Consider the following 15,966-nt stretch of genomic DNA (forward strand, 5'->3'; position numbering starts at 1 on the left):
CTTTTCAGCTGCTGTATGACATACAGGAAGTGTAATATTCTTTCCACTTTGACACAGTGCTCTCTGCTGCCACCTCATGAGAGGAATTGTCCAGAGCAGGAGAGGTTTTCTATGGTAATTTGCTACTGCTTTGGAAAGTTTACTCTGAACATTACTTCCTATAGGACATACAGCAGCTGATAAGTACTGGAAGACTGGGTGATTTTTTTTTAAAATAGAAGTAATTTACAAATCGGTATAACTTTCTGACACCAGTTTGTTTAAAAAGTTAGAATTATGACTTGCCAGTAATTCTGTTCTGTGACTGCACCACCTGGAGAACTGACCCTTGATCCTTCTTGCAAAAAGTCCAATATCTGTGGAATATTGGGGTTCAGTGGATTTTGAGGAGAAGCTTTACACCAGCTAAAAAGCTTTTTCCAATGCTGCAGGTAGATAGAAGCAGTGGCATATATGCCTGAATATTACTACAGTAAAGTAAGTAAGTGAACCCCATAGGGACAGCTACATACTGGGCTGGTGGTAGAGCTTTGCTCCGCAGATTCTGAGCGCGTGGAGCAACATTACCCTCCATAGCAAATCAGCCAATAAGGAGACAGAGTAGTAGAGACTCTTATCTCTTTGTACCATCAGACCTCAGATCAGACGTTTGAATTTGACTCAACCCTCTGTGTCCCTTCCTCCTGTACATCCCCATAGCCGGCAGCACTTGGTCGAGTAGAGGCGCCATATTTGGGATGAAGCTTCCGGGTCCCAGAATGCACAGCGATTGTGCTGCAGTGATACAAGAAGCCAAGCACGCCTCCGGAACCCGGAACAGACCAGACAGCCTGGCAGATGGCATTACAATGCTTTATTCCCCCATGGAGAGTGGTAGCAAGAGAGAGGACCGGAGAGGAACAGGATTGCACAACCCCGTCAGCTCCCAAAATGGTTGATTGGACTATTTGAAAACTTTTTTTTCTTTTTCTCCTCCGGAATAGCCCTTTAAAGCGACTCTATACCCACAATCTGTCCCCACCACACTACTTGTACCTTCAGATAGCTGCTTTTAATCCAAGATCTGTCCTGGGATCCATTCGGCAGGGGATGCAGTTATTGTCATAAATACAACCTTTAATCCGGCAGCGCTGTGTCTAACGGCCGGGGCTTACATTTGTATATGCATTAGGCTGGCACACCCTCTCTGTCCTTCCTCCCCACCCTCCTCATCATTAGGAATGCTCCAGGCAGATTGCTTCCTATTCCGCACCTGTGTGTATAATGAACATGGGCTGGATCGTTAAGACACCTGTGCAAAGCTTAAACAGCTGTAAATGTTCCTGGATTATTCCTAATGATGAGGAGGGCGGGGAGGAAGGATGGAAAGGTTGTGCCAGCCTAATGCATATACAAATGTAAGCCTGGGCGTTAGACACAGTGCTGCCGGATTAAAAGTTGTTTTTAGGACAATAACTGCATCCCCTGCCGAACGGACCCCAGGACAGATCTTGTATTAAATGCAGCTATCCCAAGGTACAAGTGGTTTGGGGGGGACAGATTGTGGGTACAGAGTCGCTTTAAGCATGGCAGCCTGTCAGTCACTGAGTAGGACTGCCCACTTGACTACCAAGCCCAGAAAGAACAGGCTTTTAAAGAAATAAGTCACAAGGACTTTAGTAACAAAACTATGTATCACTGTGCTCAGCTCCTCCTGCTTTATGACATGCTGACCCCTTTTTTAGTGTGATAGGTTCTCTTTAAGCCACAAGTATAATCTTTATAATTAGAGTTGATAGATTCTACAGGAAATTTAGCTAAAACCCAAATCTAATGAATTGTCCGTCATTCCGCTTTCCAAGTATTCCGATTCCCTGGAGAAGTCTGGAATGAGAAAGTCCAGAGTCTTATCCCAGACATCTCTTGGTGGATTTTACTGTAGATTTCTTGCACTCCAGTAATGTCTATGATATTATTATTGGTAAATATATTGGAATCTTATATTTCTTCATTATGTTTTATTTTCCATGTAGCGTCTGACAACAACTTCCTCTTGCAATGTCAGGGTTTTATATTGAAGGGAAGTCATTAGCATGTCCAAGATTGAAAACTTTTTTTTTTTTTAAATCTGGATTAGCTCCAATATATTTCAGTGGGAAATAGCGCTGGTGTCACGGGAAAACATTCTTCAGTGTAAAATTAGGTTTTCGGTTTGTAAAAATTTAAAGTATTAAATATTTCAAATAAAATTTGAACAGCTTGTCAAAACTGATTCCGACCCCGTCTTGTTCTCATACATCTAGTAAATTTCGAGAACGTATTCCACGGCTTCAACATAACTTTAAAAAAAAAAAGTCTCCAAAATAACCAGTAGCGCCTTTTAAAGAGTCAAGTAAAACTTAACCGGATCTGACTCGAGAGTTCACCGGCAGCTCAGAAACCTTTGTAATTCCCTTTTGCACGTTGAAGCCCTGAAAATGTGCTCTTTCATGATGCTGTAAATTACCGCATATCGCAGCTCATCTTGGTGGAGATAACACTTCTTATTTTGGTATTGAATAACTTTTATGAGCTAGTTACTCAGATATCTGATTTAAGGTGGAAGCTTTCCAAATGAAATAAATATCAGCTCTCTAAGTGCTGGTATTCACTGATTGCCCAAATGATTAACAGATCCTGGAGCTTGGCCCTCGGAGTGACTTATTCTAGGTCAGTGACATAGAGTGCGTGGAATGCGCTGCACTCCCAGGCGAAGGGCAACATCTACCATTATTGCAAGCCTTGTGTTTCCTATATGGAAATTCCCAATAGAAAGACAAGATCTAGGGACGCTCGCTTAAAGGCAGACGGAGATGTGAATTGTTAGCCAGTCTTAAATACAAGAATACTTTTGTGAATCCAATATCTCTATTCCGATCTAAAACTGTACCTTTATAGCTCTCTTGCACAAAGTGCAGAAGGACGGTCACAGTCTGATTTTTGTCTCTTAATTTTAACCTTTGCTCTCTTTCAGGAGCAAGAAAACTGTGTCTATAGTGCCATCTATTGGAAGTAGCTGAGCCATGAGTCAATGTATTTTTAAAGGGGTTATTCAGGATTAGAAAAAGCACAGCTACTTTCTTGCAAAAACCGCGCCACCCCTGTCCTCAGGTTATGTGTGGTATAACAATTCAGTTCTATTCATTTCAATGGCACTGAGCTGATAAACTCCTCACCCAAACTGAGATAAAGGGCTGTTTTTGCAAGAAAGTAGCTGTGTTTCTTATCCTGGACATTGACTTATGGGTTTGTGCAGGACTTCCCTTTAATTAAATTTGCAGTATAAGCAAATATAATGTTGAAAATTTGCAGGGCAGTGTTCCCCAACCTGTGGTTCTGCGTCTGTTATACAACTATAGTCCCCATCATACACTTGCAGCACAGGCTGGAGAACATTCACTGACACCGACTGACACCTCCAGTAGGTGGCACTAGAGAGGTTGTGTGTTCCTTCCTCTTTGAAGAGAGATAATTTACATACCTTTTCCCATGAAGCTGTGGTACTATAGCTGGATCACTTGATGTGGATCCCTTCAAGGAAGATCTGAGCCACAATAATTCTAAAACTCTAAAGTAGAAAAATGATATTTGAAAGAGCCCAAAGCAGTGAGAAAGTGCCAGCCATGAAACCGGTGGAATGTCTCATGCATCGAGCCCAAGCATAATTGCCATTGGCAGCAGGAAAGATTTTAGAATGAAGAAAAAACACTGAGCATTAAAGAGCTTTACAGGTCCTCTCTAAGTAGTAAAATTGGAAAACTTTGCTGTCAGAGCCAAATTAAAAAAAAAAAAAAAAAAAAAAATCACCACTTTTTAGTATGCATTATTATTATATTTCATTATACATTCTATTCTCTGTAAAATGTATCCTTTCATGCTGCACTTGTTTCCCACTGGTGGACAAGGCTCGTTGAGCTGCTGCGTTGTACAATTAGTTTACTAAGTTAGTATTTAGTGATCTATACAGTGGTATTTAGTTGGCGCTGCTGGGAGTAGTATCTGTGCTGTATGGCAGCATTTGGCGCTGTGTAGTAGTATGTACCCATTGGTGACACCCCAGCATAACCATGTGTTGTGTTATAAGACCAGAGTAGAAAACATTGAGAAGCCTTGGATAGAAGTAGGTTAATGGTTGAAGAATAGAGTTGAGCGAGTCTCAAGCATGCTCAGGTTTATCCGAACTCAATTGTTTGGCGGGCTTCATCACGGCATCACGGCTGACAGGTTCCCTTTTAGATCAAGCATGTTACCAGTGTAGCCATTGCACATTTTTGTTCAAATTGGTCCTTACACTTGTTCTTAAATTGGCCACATATGATCAGTAACACTGGGCGACTGGAGCATTCCGGGAACATACGTTCAGGAAAGATCTGTCGTCCAGCTACCTGGCTAAAAATTTAGACAAAGCAAAGTTCTGTTCAGATGATTATGTTCTGCTACATTGGAATTCTATTAAACTCCAATGTCTTGGGAGCCCCCCCCCCCCTATGTTTGCCAACATTTTTGGTTTTAGGGGCCTTTTGTATTGCAGAGTTTGTTCAGGTTTTGCTTTGCATATTCTGACATGTTGCTCTAGGAGATATCTCTGACCAAATGAAACATCTCAGGTCTTACTGTAGCTTCTCAAACCTTCTTCTCTAAGAATTTTCCCAAATTTGACCCTTGAACATTCACGCAACATTAATATTAAGTCACTGATCTGGTTCCAATTTCTATTTTTATTTCATTTATCCGTTTTTAATAGCATTTCATAACAATACTACCAGGAGTTCAGCACGTAGATTTATTATTATTATTATTTTTTTCTCCCCAAATATCCCGCTTCACTCAACTGATCAAAGAGCAGCAGGAAATGGGTAATGACGGACGTTCTTCGCAGCCTTCACAAATATTTTAAGTGTGTAATGTATCTGATGCAAGGCATAGATTTATTTTTTTTTTTTTTATTGCTACTTTCACCGGTAAGCCGGCTAACCCATCCCGAGCTGCGCACAGCCGCTCCGTTCATGAAGGCGTAGAGTGCAGGCTCCTTTGGCACACTGTGGGGTCCTTTGAAGTGGTCAAACCCTAATACCAGCGGGAGCTGTAGGTTTACAGTTAATGTACGTTCCTGCCTGCTGTAAGTATACAGTGTAGGGTTACACATGTGCATGACCACATCGCATCTAAAACTGGCTAATTGCATTTTAATTTGGTTTAAAGATATTTTGGAAATGACTCAGATTAAGCCCTTTCCTTGTTTACTGAAGATATTATCATTTTTGCCCTGCTGTACGGCTCAGGTTACGGATTCTCCGTGCTTACAGTCATGGAACACAATGTTGGGGAAATAAACATTACCTTCATGCTGCCTCCTATTTGCATTTCTCAGTCGGTATAATATACGTGTGGATAACATAACAAGGGCGCTCTGTATGTCTATGTATATATGTATGTGGATATAAAATACATATAGTGTTACACGCACACACACAACTTTTATTTTGCATTCTCAAGTTTTCCCAATAACACATAAATTGTCAGTATAATAATTTGAGCCACTCTCTGACATATTTAGCTGCATTTCAGGATTCCTTAGTATCTGGTTTGCCCCCCTCCCCCCGGTGCAGTAGATGACAGCTTGCACCCGTGTTGGCATGGGCTGTACAAGTTTGTGCAGAACCTGATGATCCGTGTTATCCCAGCATGATTTGAGAAAGTGCCAAAGAGGATCTTGTGATGTTGCTGAGTGCTTGGCTTTCTCGCTATTTAACCCCTTAATAACCACCAATTCTACCACCTTAGGATGATCGTTTAAAGGGATTATCCAGGTAGCCCCAAAAGCTGGGGCAGCTATGAAAAAAAACCTTACATACTTACCTGCCTGGGTGTCCTGGAGCTCCCCCTGTGGTATGGATGGGGAGCTTTTGGCCCTGCAGCTGTTGCAACACTACATTTTCCATCATAAGCTAAGCTTTGGTTGTCCAGGCATGATGGGACTTGGTAGTTTTTTTTAACAGCTAGAAAAACAAAGTTTCCACATCCCTGCCTTTATGGCAATCCCTGCTTCTTCTTATGTAACTGACCCATTTGAGTAGGGACAGCCTTCTCAGCCAATCACTGAATGGGGTGAGACGGAATAGATATTTTTTTTATTATTTTGATGTAATTTGTCTGGGTGTGTTTATTGTTTTGCAGTTATTTTAATCTACGCTCGATAAAGACACTGGTTGTGTATATCTGATATTGTAATAGCGATTGTCTCTACTTTCTCTACAGCACACCTTTATCAAAAATGCTAAACCAGTGTCCATTCTCCGAGACCTCATCACAGAAGCCATGGACATCAAGGCCAAAAGACATGAAGAGCAGCAGAGAGAACTGGAAGAAGAGGATGAAAATTCTGTAAGCTATTTTATTTCATAATATTAGTGCGGATTACATGTATTAATTTTTTAATTAAAAGGCACTGTCGTATAGGAGTTTTTTTTATTTTTTAAAGAAATCAACAGGGACTGTGATCCTTCAGTTTTGCAATATAAATGCTTTTTTTTAACTGTTTAAATTAACAATCTACATAAGGCAACTAGGTGTCTCCGTTTACTGTGCATGTGTACATCTGCTGCATGTCCACATGCAGTAACAGAGAATCCTCAAGATGCTCGCATTGTATGGTTAGCTCTCCTGTCACACAGTACCAAAACCAAAACACAATGACATTATACTGACTGGAATGTCACATAACAGAGCATTGTCTCCTGGTAAGCTGCAGAGCTGATAATATAATTAGCAAAAGTTAAAGTGTCACTGTCGTTTCATTTTTTTTTTTTTGCACAGTCCAGGCGATTTTAAGAAACTTTGTAATTTGGTTTATTAGGCAATTATGCCATTATCTTTAAAAAGACTTTTCCCAGGTCCCCCCTCCTCCCTCGCCTTCACTGCTCATTATCAGGAAATGACTAGTTTACATCAGTTGAGCCCTGTGTAACCTTTGGAGAGCGGAGGGGGGAGATAAGTTGGCAGCAGAGAACAAAGGATTACACAGCAGGAGCTGTATGAAAGCTGGTCTTCAGAGGTCAGTGCTGACTGTCAGAGGAGATAGCCGGTGATGTAGCTGTAAATTATCTCTTTGTTGTCCTATTTTGGTGCCTCATCTCCACCCCTCTCCTCTACATAGAGAACCATGAAGACAGGGGGGAGAGCTTCAAACTGCTTTTTCATGATAAGAAATGCTTTTTTTCGGCTAATAAACCCAATTACAAAGTACCTTAAAATCGCCTGGACTATTGATTTCTGCAAAATAAATAAAAAATAAATAAAACGACATTGACACTTTAATTGTATATTTGGCCTTATGCTGCTTTTACACGTAACAATAATTGGCGCGATCGTACGATTAACGATGTCGGAGTAACGTTTTTTTTCCATAACGAGCAGCGTTTAGACGGTACGATATATCGTACGGAAAATTCGTTGTGCGATCGTTTTGCGAACGCTTAAGCCTATCTCACACATTGGTTAAATCGGCGAACGACTGTTCACACGGAACGATTTGCGAACGACAAACTCCGATGTGATAAGATGTTGAAAGATCAAAATGCGCGATGTATCGTTCGTCGTATGATCGTTCGCTGCGTTTACACGTATGATTATCTTTCGAATTCGATCGTTATCGCGCAAATTTGTACGATAATCGTTAAGTGTAAACGCACCATTAGTTATTGCTCTCAGTTGATATACAACCTGCACGATGAACAGGTGTCTTTCCTTGTGAGAGCGCACAAAGGACTGGAACTTTCTGTGTTTTTTGTTTTTTTTCTTTTTCTTTTTGAATAGAGGAAAGACAAAGTATCTGCACGGAGGGAGCATGGACCTCAGCTTGCCCATATATATATAATATTGATTTAGGGTCTGTCCACACGTACAGACTCGCAGGTCCTGGCAGTTTGCTGTCACTACATACTCGCAGTCGTCTGAAAGACCGCTGCGAGTATGTAATTCTTCCACCCCATTAACCCCTTTGGCTCCCGCTCTGCTGCGTGTATACATTACCTCTCCTTGCTGCATGGGGTCCCGGCTTCCTGCTCTCCCACCCAGCCAATCAGTGGCTGCGGCTGGGCAACACATTGATTGGCTGGGCGGGAGAGCAGTACGCTGGGACCTCATGCAACAAGAGAGGTAATGTATACACGCAGCAGAGCGGGAGCCGAAGGGGTTAAGGGGGCGACAGAATTACATACTCACAGCGGTCTTTGACACAGTTGCAAGTATGTAGTGACAGGGAACTGCCGCAGCGAGATTGTACGTGTGGACAGACCCTTAAACAAAGAAAACTAAATACAATAAGTGATTATATTGGAAAACTGCTTGGTATCACAACCCCTGTTGATTTCTTAAAATATTTTGAGACGGGTTTCAGAAAAACTTTTTTTTTGGATTCTTTCCCATAGGTTAATAGCAGCTTACATATGATTATTTATATCAATGCAGTTTCTTGACTATACAACCTGTTACCTAAAAGCCCTAGCCAGAAATGCGCCGGCCGTCTGCACGGTGTATACCAGTCATTACAGGATCGGTTTCTGCCGGGGAGCAGACGGCATGTAGGGAATGGTTACTGGCACCATGTCAGCGGGATTAATCAGCGGGATGATCTGCATCATCATCAGCAACAACCATGTCCTCTAATCCAGATAACTGGGCACTTCAAGAGGATATGGTTTCATTGTTAGGAAGTGCAGTCATTATGTTTGTGTTGGTAATGCTGTGCGTCGGGAAGGTAGTCAGGAAAAGGCTGACATTTCTAGTTCTGCAGAAAATAAAGTAAAAAAAGCTGGACAGGTTGGAACCTATGTGGTAGGGAGTCAGGGAGCTTGCTGCGTGTCTGTGTAATGTGTAATTCGCCTTCCTGTCACGCTTTTCCCATGTTTAGATTTTACATTTTCAGTACAAGTAAATATTACTACTGATGTTATAGCGGTAATGGTACAGCAAAGCCTCGCAAGCCGTGCTATCTTAGCTTACATCATAGTTGGCAACTTTGAAGAATAGTTTTCAGGTGGACAGTATCTGCCTAGAGTTTAATTCTCCCTTACTTGTTATGCTGCACATATCATACATATATAGTATGTGGCAGAAACCAATAAATATATGACTGATACAGAGGGAGAGAGGAGTCAGAGATAGGAGGCATAGTGTTTTAGGGTAGTGAAGAATATATGGGGGGGCGCACAGGAGAAGTCCTGTATGGCTGTTGTATAAGGAGCGGACTAGAGGTGCGCATAGAAGATGGTATTGAGATAACCTGAGATTATGGAGGGGAATAAATGGGTGCTTCACCCCTGGCCGGTTCCCGAGATTAGAATGGCGACATACGCGGAACTGGGCTGCGGTTTAAAAAAGAGGACCGCAGCATTGGCTTTCTCGTGCCGGCGCTGTTCTCCATGTGCAAAACTTAAAGCAAATGTACTGCTGGTACATTTGCTTTAAGTGGAAAATTTCAAGTATTTTCTCCCAATTTGATACCTTCATTTACTAAATATGACTCCTCAGAATATCCACCTCAAGTCTTGGCCACCAGGTGTCTCTCTTTTTGGAAATCTGTTGTCTATTGCTTATTGTTATGAGAAGTCTGTCTCTAGTAACAGTCACAGCAAGACTGCAGGGCTTAGTGTAACCCTTCCTTGCTTTTTAATAGCACATTGCAAGAGCAGTGCATCAGTAACCTCTTCTTCCCTCACATGCCATGTATAATAAATCATTAGCCCAGCATTAGCCCTGCACAGTGCACTTTAACCAGCACTAACTGTATAGTAGAGAAGAGTATGTGATACGTACTGCTGTGTTGTGATTGGCTACAGAATAAAGGGAGGAAATAACGGTCTACTATAGGAATCCAGCTGAGTTCGAGGGGACTCTCGGACATTCGGTTCAAGCTGGGAGAACCCTAAAATCACCTGGTCACTGCTCTGAAGGTTTAATATAAAACCTGGCAGGTTTTTAAAATTTAATGAAATGACAGGTACATCTTAACCTCATTTTACTGGGTAATGTATTACTAGTGAAGGGACCGTCCATACAAGGGCCCCACCAGAGATTACCCCTTTAAATCATCTTCTTGATAAATTTTAGCTGGAGTTCTGGCTACAGAGCTAGAGATGAACAAACCTCGAGCACACTCTCTCCTCTCAGCATTAGATTACCGGTGGCTGAAGAAGTTGGATGCAGCCCTAAGGCTGCCTGAAAAACATGGATACAGCCATAGACCATAGACTGTATCCATGTTTTCCAGGACACTCTAGGGCTGCATCCAACTTCTTCAGCTTCTAGAGAGACCACATAATAAACAGTCACTAAAAAATTACACTTCTAGTATGTTAAATGATGATTTAACAGAGTGGTACTATATGAATAGTATCGGGCTACAATTTATCGTATGCATTAATAATAATAATTTTTATTTATATAGCGCCAACAGATTCCGCAGCACTCTACAATTCTACATACATAGACAGAATTCAGACATTACAGAGATCTACATATAATTATCCATACATGAGGAGTGAGGGCCCTGCTCGCATGCATCAGCTTACAGACTATTAGCAAGCAAGGGGGACTATTAGTATGCAAGGGGGAGTTCATACAATAAAAGTCTATGGTACCAGCCTGGTTTTAATGACACAGAGCGATTGAGACAAGAGTTCAAGCCTTGAATGAAAGGTATTCTTTAAAGGGAATGTACCTTCACGTACATCTCTATAGGTTTTATACATTAAAGGATTGGCGCCAGTGCAGGGATGCCAGTCTATTCCTGAGCACCAGCCCCCAGTGTGACAATCTCCCCTCTGTGATGCAGCTCCATTGATTCTGATGGAGCCACGTCACAGAGTAGAGGGGGTTTCGTCACACTGGGGTCAGCAGGCCTACCACCAGTACGCTGGCAAGTCTCTGCTTGGGAATAAACCGGGCGGTGGTTCAAAAAGACTGCGCCCAAAAAGAAGCCCAACAAGATTTAGCTGATGGTACATTTGCTTTAAGATGTCGACATTTTTTTTCTTACCTTTGGGAAAGTTGGGCGCTAACCACTACATCCTTTCCTACCTCTCCTACAAGGATTGTCGCCCAGATCCCACACCACCTCGCCATGTATTATCCCATCCCACGCCCTCAGTTTGGGAATATGAATCTCTATTTTATATACTATTACACATGCTATAGCAAAACCTCAAAAAGTAATCAGCAGTGTTCATGTCAGGCCCCTGAGACCGGTACAGGCCGCAGTACACGGCTCCTCTTATTTTACACCATTTCTCCTCTGTATAAGTTGGCATCCCCACTTGTACATGTTGCCTCCATTCCTATAAGTGGATAAAGCGAAGGAAACATTCGGGGGGTAAACTTAGTCCTCAGTATGCAGCGAGAACACAGAAAAAACAAAGCCGAGTGACCCTGTTCTTTAAGGTAATAAATATTTGGCGGTATTCCCTGCAATCTGTCATGAACTGAGGTCTGATTGTGATACATTCCACCGCACAGCTGCTTGACCTCCTGAATCAAAATCCCATCCAAAAAATTAAAATTCTCGAGAAGAGGCCAGTCATAGTCAGTATGCTTAAACTAACATCCAGACGTTCAGATCTCCATTACCCCCCCTGTAGAATACTTTGCTTGCCGTTTTCTGCTAATTAAAAAAATCTGTTTACTTACCTCAGCACCTATCAAAACATGTCAGCCTGTCACAAGGCGTTTCCATCATAGCGCTCACACCGCCGAGATGTACCCAGTGTAGCAGCACCGTGTAACCGGCTCCTGCCGTCACCTTAAAGAGCCTTGTTCTCTTATACTGCACTCTTATTTATTCACTTATTATTTCTTCCTATTATTATTATTATTTTGTTTTAGAGCTATTTTTTTTTCTTTTACCAAGGGGTACCAGTTTTCAGATCAACTGGTGTCAAAAAGTTATATAAATTTGTAAATTATTTCTTTTAAAAATCTTAAGTCTTAAAGTACTTATTAGCTGCTGTATGTCTTGCAGTAAGTGGGGAATTCTTTCTAGTCTGACACACTGCTCTCTGCTGCCACCTCTGTCCATGACAGGAACTTTCGGGCAAGGGGTTTCCAGGCAATCCACACAGTAGAATGCCAATCACTGATCAGCCCCCAAACTGCACAGTGCATAGGGCAGGAAGCCGCTGCCTTGGTTCACAGTACAATGGTCGGACCTGGTTACTGCAGCTCAGCTGCCGGTCCCTTGAGCAGGAGCTGAGCTGCAGTTCCAGGGCACCACCACTACACAGTGAGTGGAGACAGCTGCTTCCGACCCTGTACACTGTGTGTAGTGTGGGAGCTGATCATTGGGGGTGCTGGCTGTTTGTACCTCTCGATCAGTAATTGATGACCTATCCTGACAGTGACGGGGACACTTAGCCAGCGGCTACAAAGAACATGTTTCTCTAGGGCACCTGTCCTTTACTTTGATTTAGAAGTAGTGTAATGCTCCATATCTCCTGTGGTGGCGCTGCAGGAGAACTGATCACAAGTTGCTGGATTACATCCATGATTAGAGATGATTATTGGAGTTCCAGCAGCAGGAATCAAAAGGGAAAACTATTCTATGAAATTGATTTCAGTCTGACGTTGGCACAGGTCACGAGACCCATTTATGACAGCTCTTCAGGTTTAATCGATAGACAACAGTCTCTTGAGGCTATTTACATTCACTGATTATTGATAGGTTAAAGTGAAATTAAAGGGATCGCACAGACACACAGTCACATGAGCCCACTTTCAGATTAACTTTCCTTCTGCACATTCATTCTCTTGATCCTAGTCTCCTAGATTAGTTTGTTGTTTTATGGTGCCACCTAGTGTTACAATGTAGAACTGCATGCACAGTTATCACACATTATCAAAGAGGAGGTGTATAAATGCTGATCTAAAGAACTGAGACTTTTTGTGGAGGTGTTGTGGGGTGCAGAAGAAGACCTATCATACTGTGTTAGGGAAAAGGTGAGATTATGGTTAGCTATGTGTTTTTCTTGTTCATGGTCTCTATCAAAATGCAAATCTGTAGATGTGACAGTGGTCAAGTTATATTTGTGTGTGTATGTATATATGTGTGTATATATATATATATATATATATATATATACATACATACATACATACATACATACATACATACATACATACATTGCTCAATCCTACTAATTTCTGCCAGGTAGCTCTTTAGTTTCATGGGTGAACAGTAGGAATTTTTTTTTCGCTGTTCTCCTTGAGTTCAGTGATTACTGTTTTGTTGGTTGATTTTTCATTGCCCCAACTAGCCAGAATCCTACCCCACACTGACGAGGGGCAAACACCCCAAAACGGCTGTCTGTGGGTGGAAGCCTGCCTTTGCAAGCCCTTGTCATGATCGCAATACTCGCACCTTGAGTTAGACATTGACAAAAGGGGCCACCCTGTTGTTTCCCTGTCTATGTTCCAATACTCACAACCGAGTGGGACCTAAGGGGTTATTTATCAGGGTGGTGTGGTGCTCTCCCTATCATGGAGGCACCCCGTTGGCAACAGGCTACAGATATCTGAATATCCCGTGTTTTGAGACTCGTAACTGAGGCTCCACGGACTCTTGTTTTGCATATTTGAACAGTAGGAATGTTAGCCAAGCCAGAATCTCACCAGTAATGCTTCAAGGCTTCTATATGGGCCTTATAGGATAACTACCTGTAGGTGGCACTAGAGAGAGCATTTTTACAGTAGAGCCACCTTGCATATCTTTCTCCCATATTCCTTTACCTGTTAGAACTGGATCTCTACACTGAGGATCAATCCCCTCCAGAGTGGATCACTATATCCTAATAGGATTCATAATAATTGTTATGGAGTTACCCAGAAACACACATGGATCCATTAGTTTTTTAACATTTTTTTTTTTTTTTTAATTAATTGAAATTATTTTAAAGTTTAAAATTTTCTCAGCACTTTTTCTGGATCTAAATACAGACATTTTTACACGTGTAATGACCGGTTCTAAGGGTATGTCCACACTACGGAAATCACACGGAGAACTGCCTGCAGATTCCTCCACTCGCTTCACTCTCCACCTGTCCCATAGACTTCATTCTATGGTCAGGCAGATTCCGCCACCTGCTCGAATTCCGTAGTGTGCACATACCCTGATAGTACCATAGTATTATGCAGTATCACACTGTATACTGTAGACCTATGCTTTTAGTAAGCAGCGTGTTCATAGCGGCAAAGCTGCAGTGTAAAGCATGGGGGATGGAGAAAGGAGTAGCCTCAGGTTAGATTGCACTACCCCATACCTAGCTCAGCTGATCATACCTGTGTCCTAATAATGCAGATCAGCACTAGCTTGTAGCGGACATACTTTTCCATTGTAAACACAACTCCACTAACAGTATAATGAAACCGTGTGGGAGAAGCAACGTCTTTCCTTTTGTCTTTAAATATTTGTGCTCCATATGGGGCGTATGAATCATACACTGGATTATCATCAGTTCGGCTTTGCATTCCAGGAACATTACTGCCACTGATTGGAAATGCTCTTGTATCCAATGCTGGAATCTGTTCCTTTCAACAATTCCCCCAGCATCTGCTGAGCAGATCTTTTCTGTTACTAAAAATGTCTTGCTTGTTTTTTCTTGGGATGAGAGAGCAGTAAAATATGGCAGCCTCCATAAATTCACCTCACACTTAACGCTTGCAGAATAGAGGTGCCTCCCGTTGCGCTTTCCAGCCCCATTGTCTTTTTTTTTTTTTTTTTTAATTGTAAATTATGACCCGGAGAAGTAGTCAGCGCAATAAAACGTGTGGTTAAAGTTCATTGTTTTTCCAGCATGAAACTTTTTAGTGTTTATAGGAAGGCTTGAGGTTTTTGTGATGTGGTTTACGCAAAATAAATTTATATAAACTAATCTTTAGTCTCAGGCACACAGGCCTTTTGGAGAGTTCCTATGAAAGCTAATCGGAGGATGGGTAACCCTTTATGTTCATGACTTGTGTGTGTGTTGCAGGAGGAAGACGAGCTCGACTCACACACGATGGTCAAGACCAGCTCTGAGAGCGCCGGGACCATGAGGGCGGCCAGCACGATGAGCGAAGGTGCTCAAACCATGATCGAGCATAACAGTACCATGCTGGAGTCTGATCTGGGTACCATGGTAATTAACAGTGATGAAGAAGAGGAGGAGGAAGAAGATGGCACTATGAAAAGTAGGTTTTATACAGGTCTTAATCCTCGGGCAGGTTTACTAATTCTTATTTTAGTAATGGCTTGACCATGCACAATGCTTTACATGTTTCTAGCATTGGGTGAGAAGAGCCACACAAAATGAATGCTGGATTGTTTGTGCGACCCTGTGCGGTGATCATCTATCAGCTACACATCCCTATTACACAGAAAGATGTACAGACAATTAATATATTTTTAACCTATGAATAAGGACGTTCCACATCAGTTTGATTAGTCATATTTCCATTTTTGTTTTATCACTTTAAGGGGGACTCCAGTGATTTTTTTTCTCTTTTAAATCAGCTGGTTTCAGGAAGTTAAACAGATTTGTAATTAACTTTTCTTTAAAAATCTTGAATCTTCCAGTACTTATCAGCTGCTGTATGTTGCAAATCCCCATTGAAAATGTCTCCTGCTCAGGACAGTTCCTGTCATGGACAGAGGTGGCAGCAGAGAGCACTGTGTCAGACTGGAAAGAATATACCACCTCCCACAGGACATACAGCAGCTGATAAGTACTAAAAGGCCTGAGATTTTTTAATAATAGTAAATTCTAAATCTATATGAATTGCTAACACCAGCCGATATGAAACATTTTTTTTTCCTGTTCCCCTTTAATACTTCCTGAATAAAACAAAAGACTAAAAATCATGTTGCTGGACCTCACATTTGTAGATTCTGAAAACAATAAATATAAGAATATTGTAGTA

At 41.8% G+C, this 15,966-nt stretch overlaps 1 protein-coding gene across 1 annotated transcript in view; it reads left to right on the top strand.

Moving 5' to 3' along the window:
- Positions 1 to 15,966, top strand: part of STK3 (serine/threonine kinase 3) — a 178,051-nt gene that overhangs the window by 77,529 nt on the left and 84,556 nt on the right. The window contains exons 8-9 of the mRNA XM_069957356.1: positions 6,277 to 6,402; positions 15,039 to 15,237. Of these exons, the coding sequence (XP_069813457.1) occupies positions 6,277 to 6,402; positions 15,039 to 15,237 (325 nt within the window). The remainder of the gene's footprint in view (positions 1 to 6,276; positions 6,403 to 15,038; positions 15,238 to 15,966) is intronic.

This window comes from Dendropsophus ebraccatus, chromosome 2 (assembly GCF_027789765.1).
Source record: "Dendropsophus ebraccatus isolate aDenEbr1 chromosome 2, aDenEbr1.pat, whole genome shotgun sequence".
Classification (NCBI taxonomy): domain Eukaryota; kingdom Metazoa; phylum Chordata; class Amphibia; order Anura; family Hylidae; genus Dendropsophus; species Dendropsophus ebraccatus.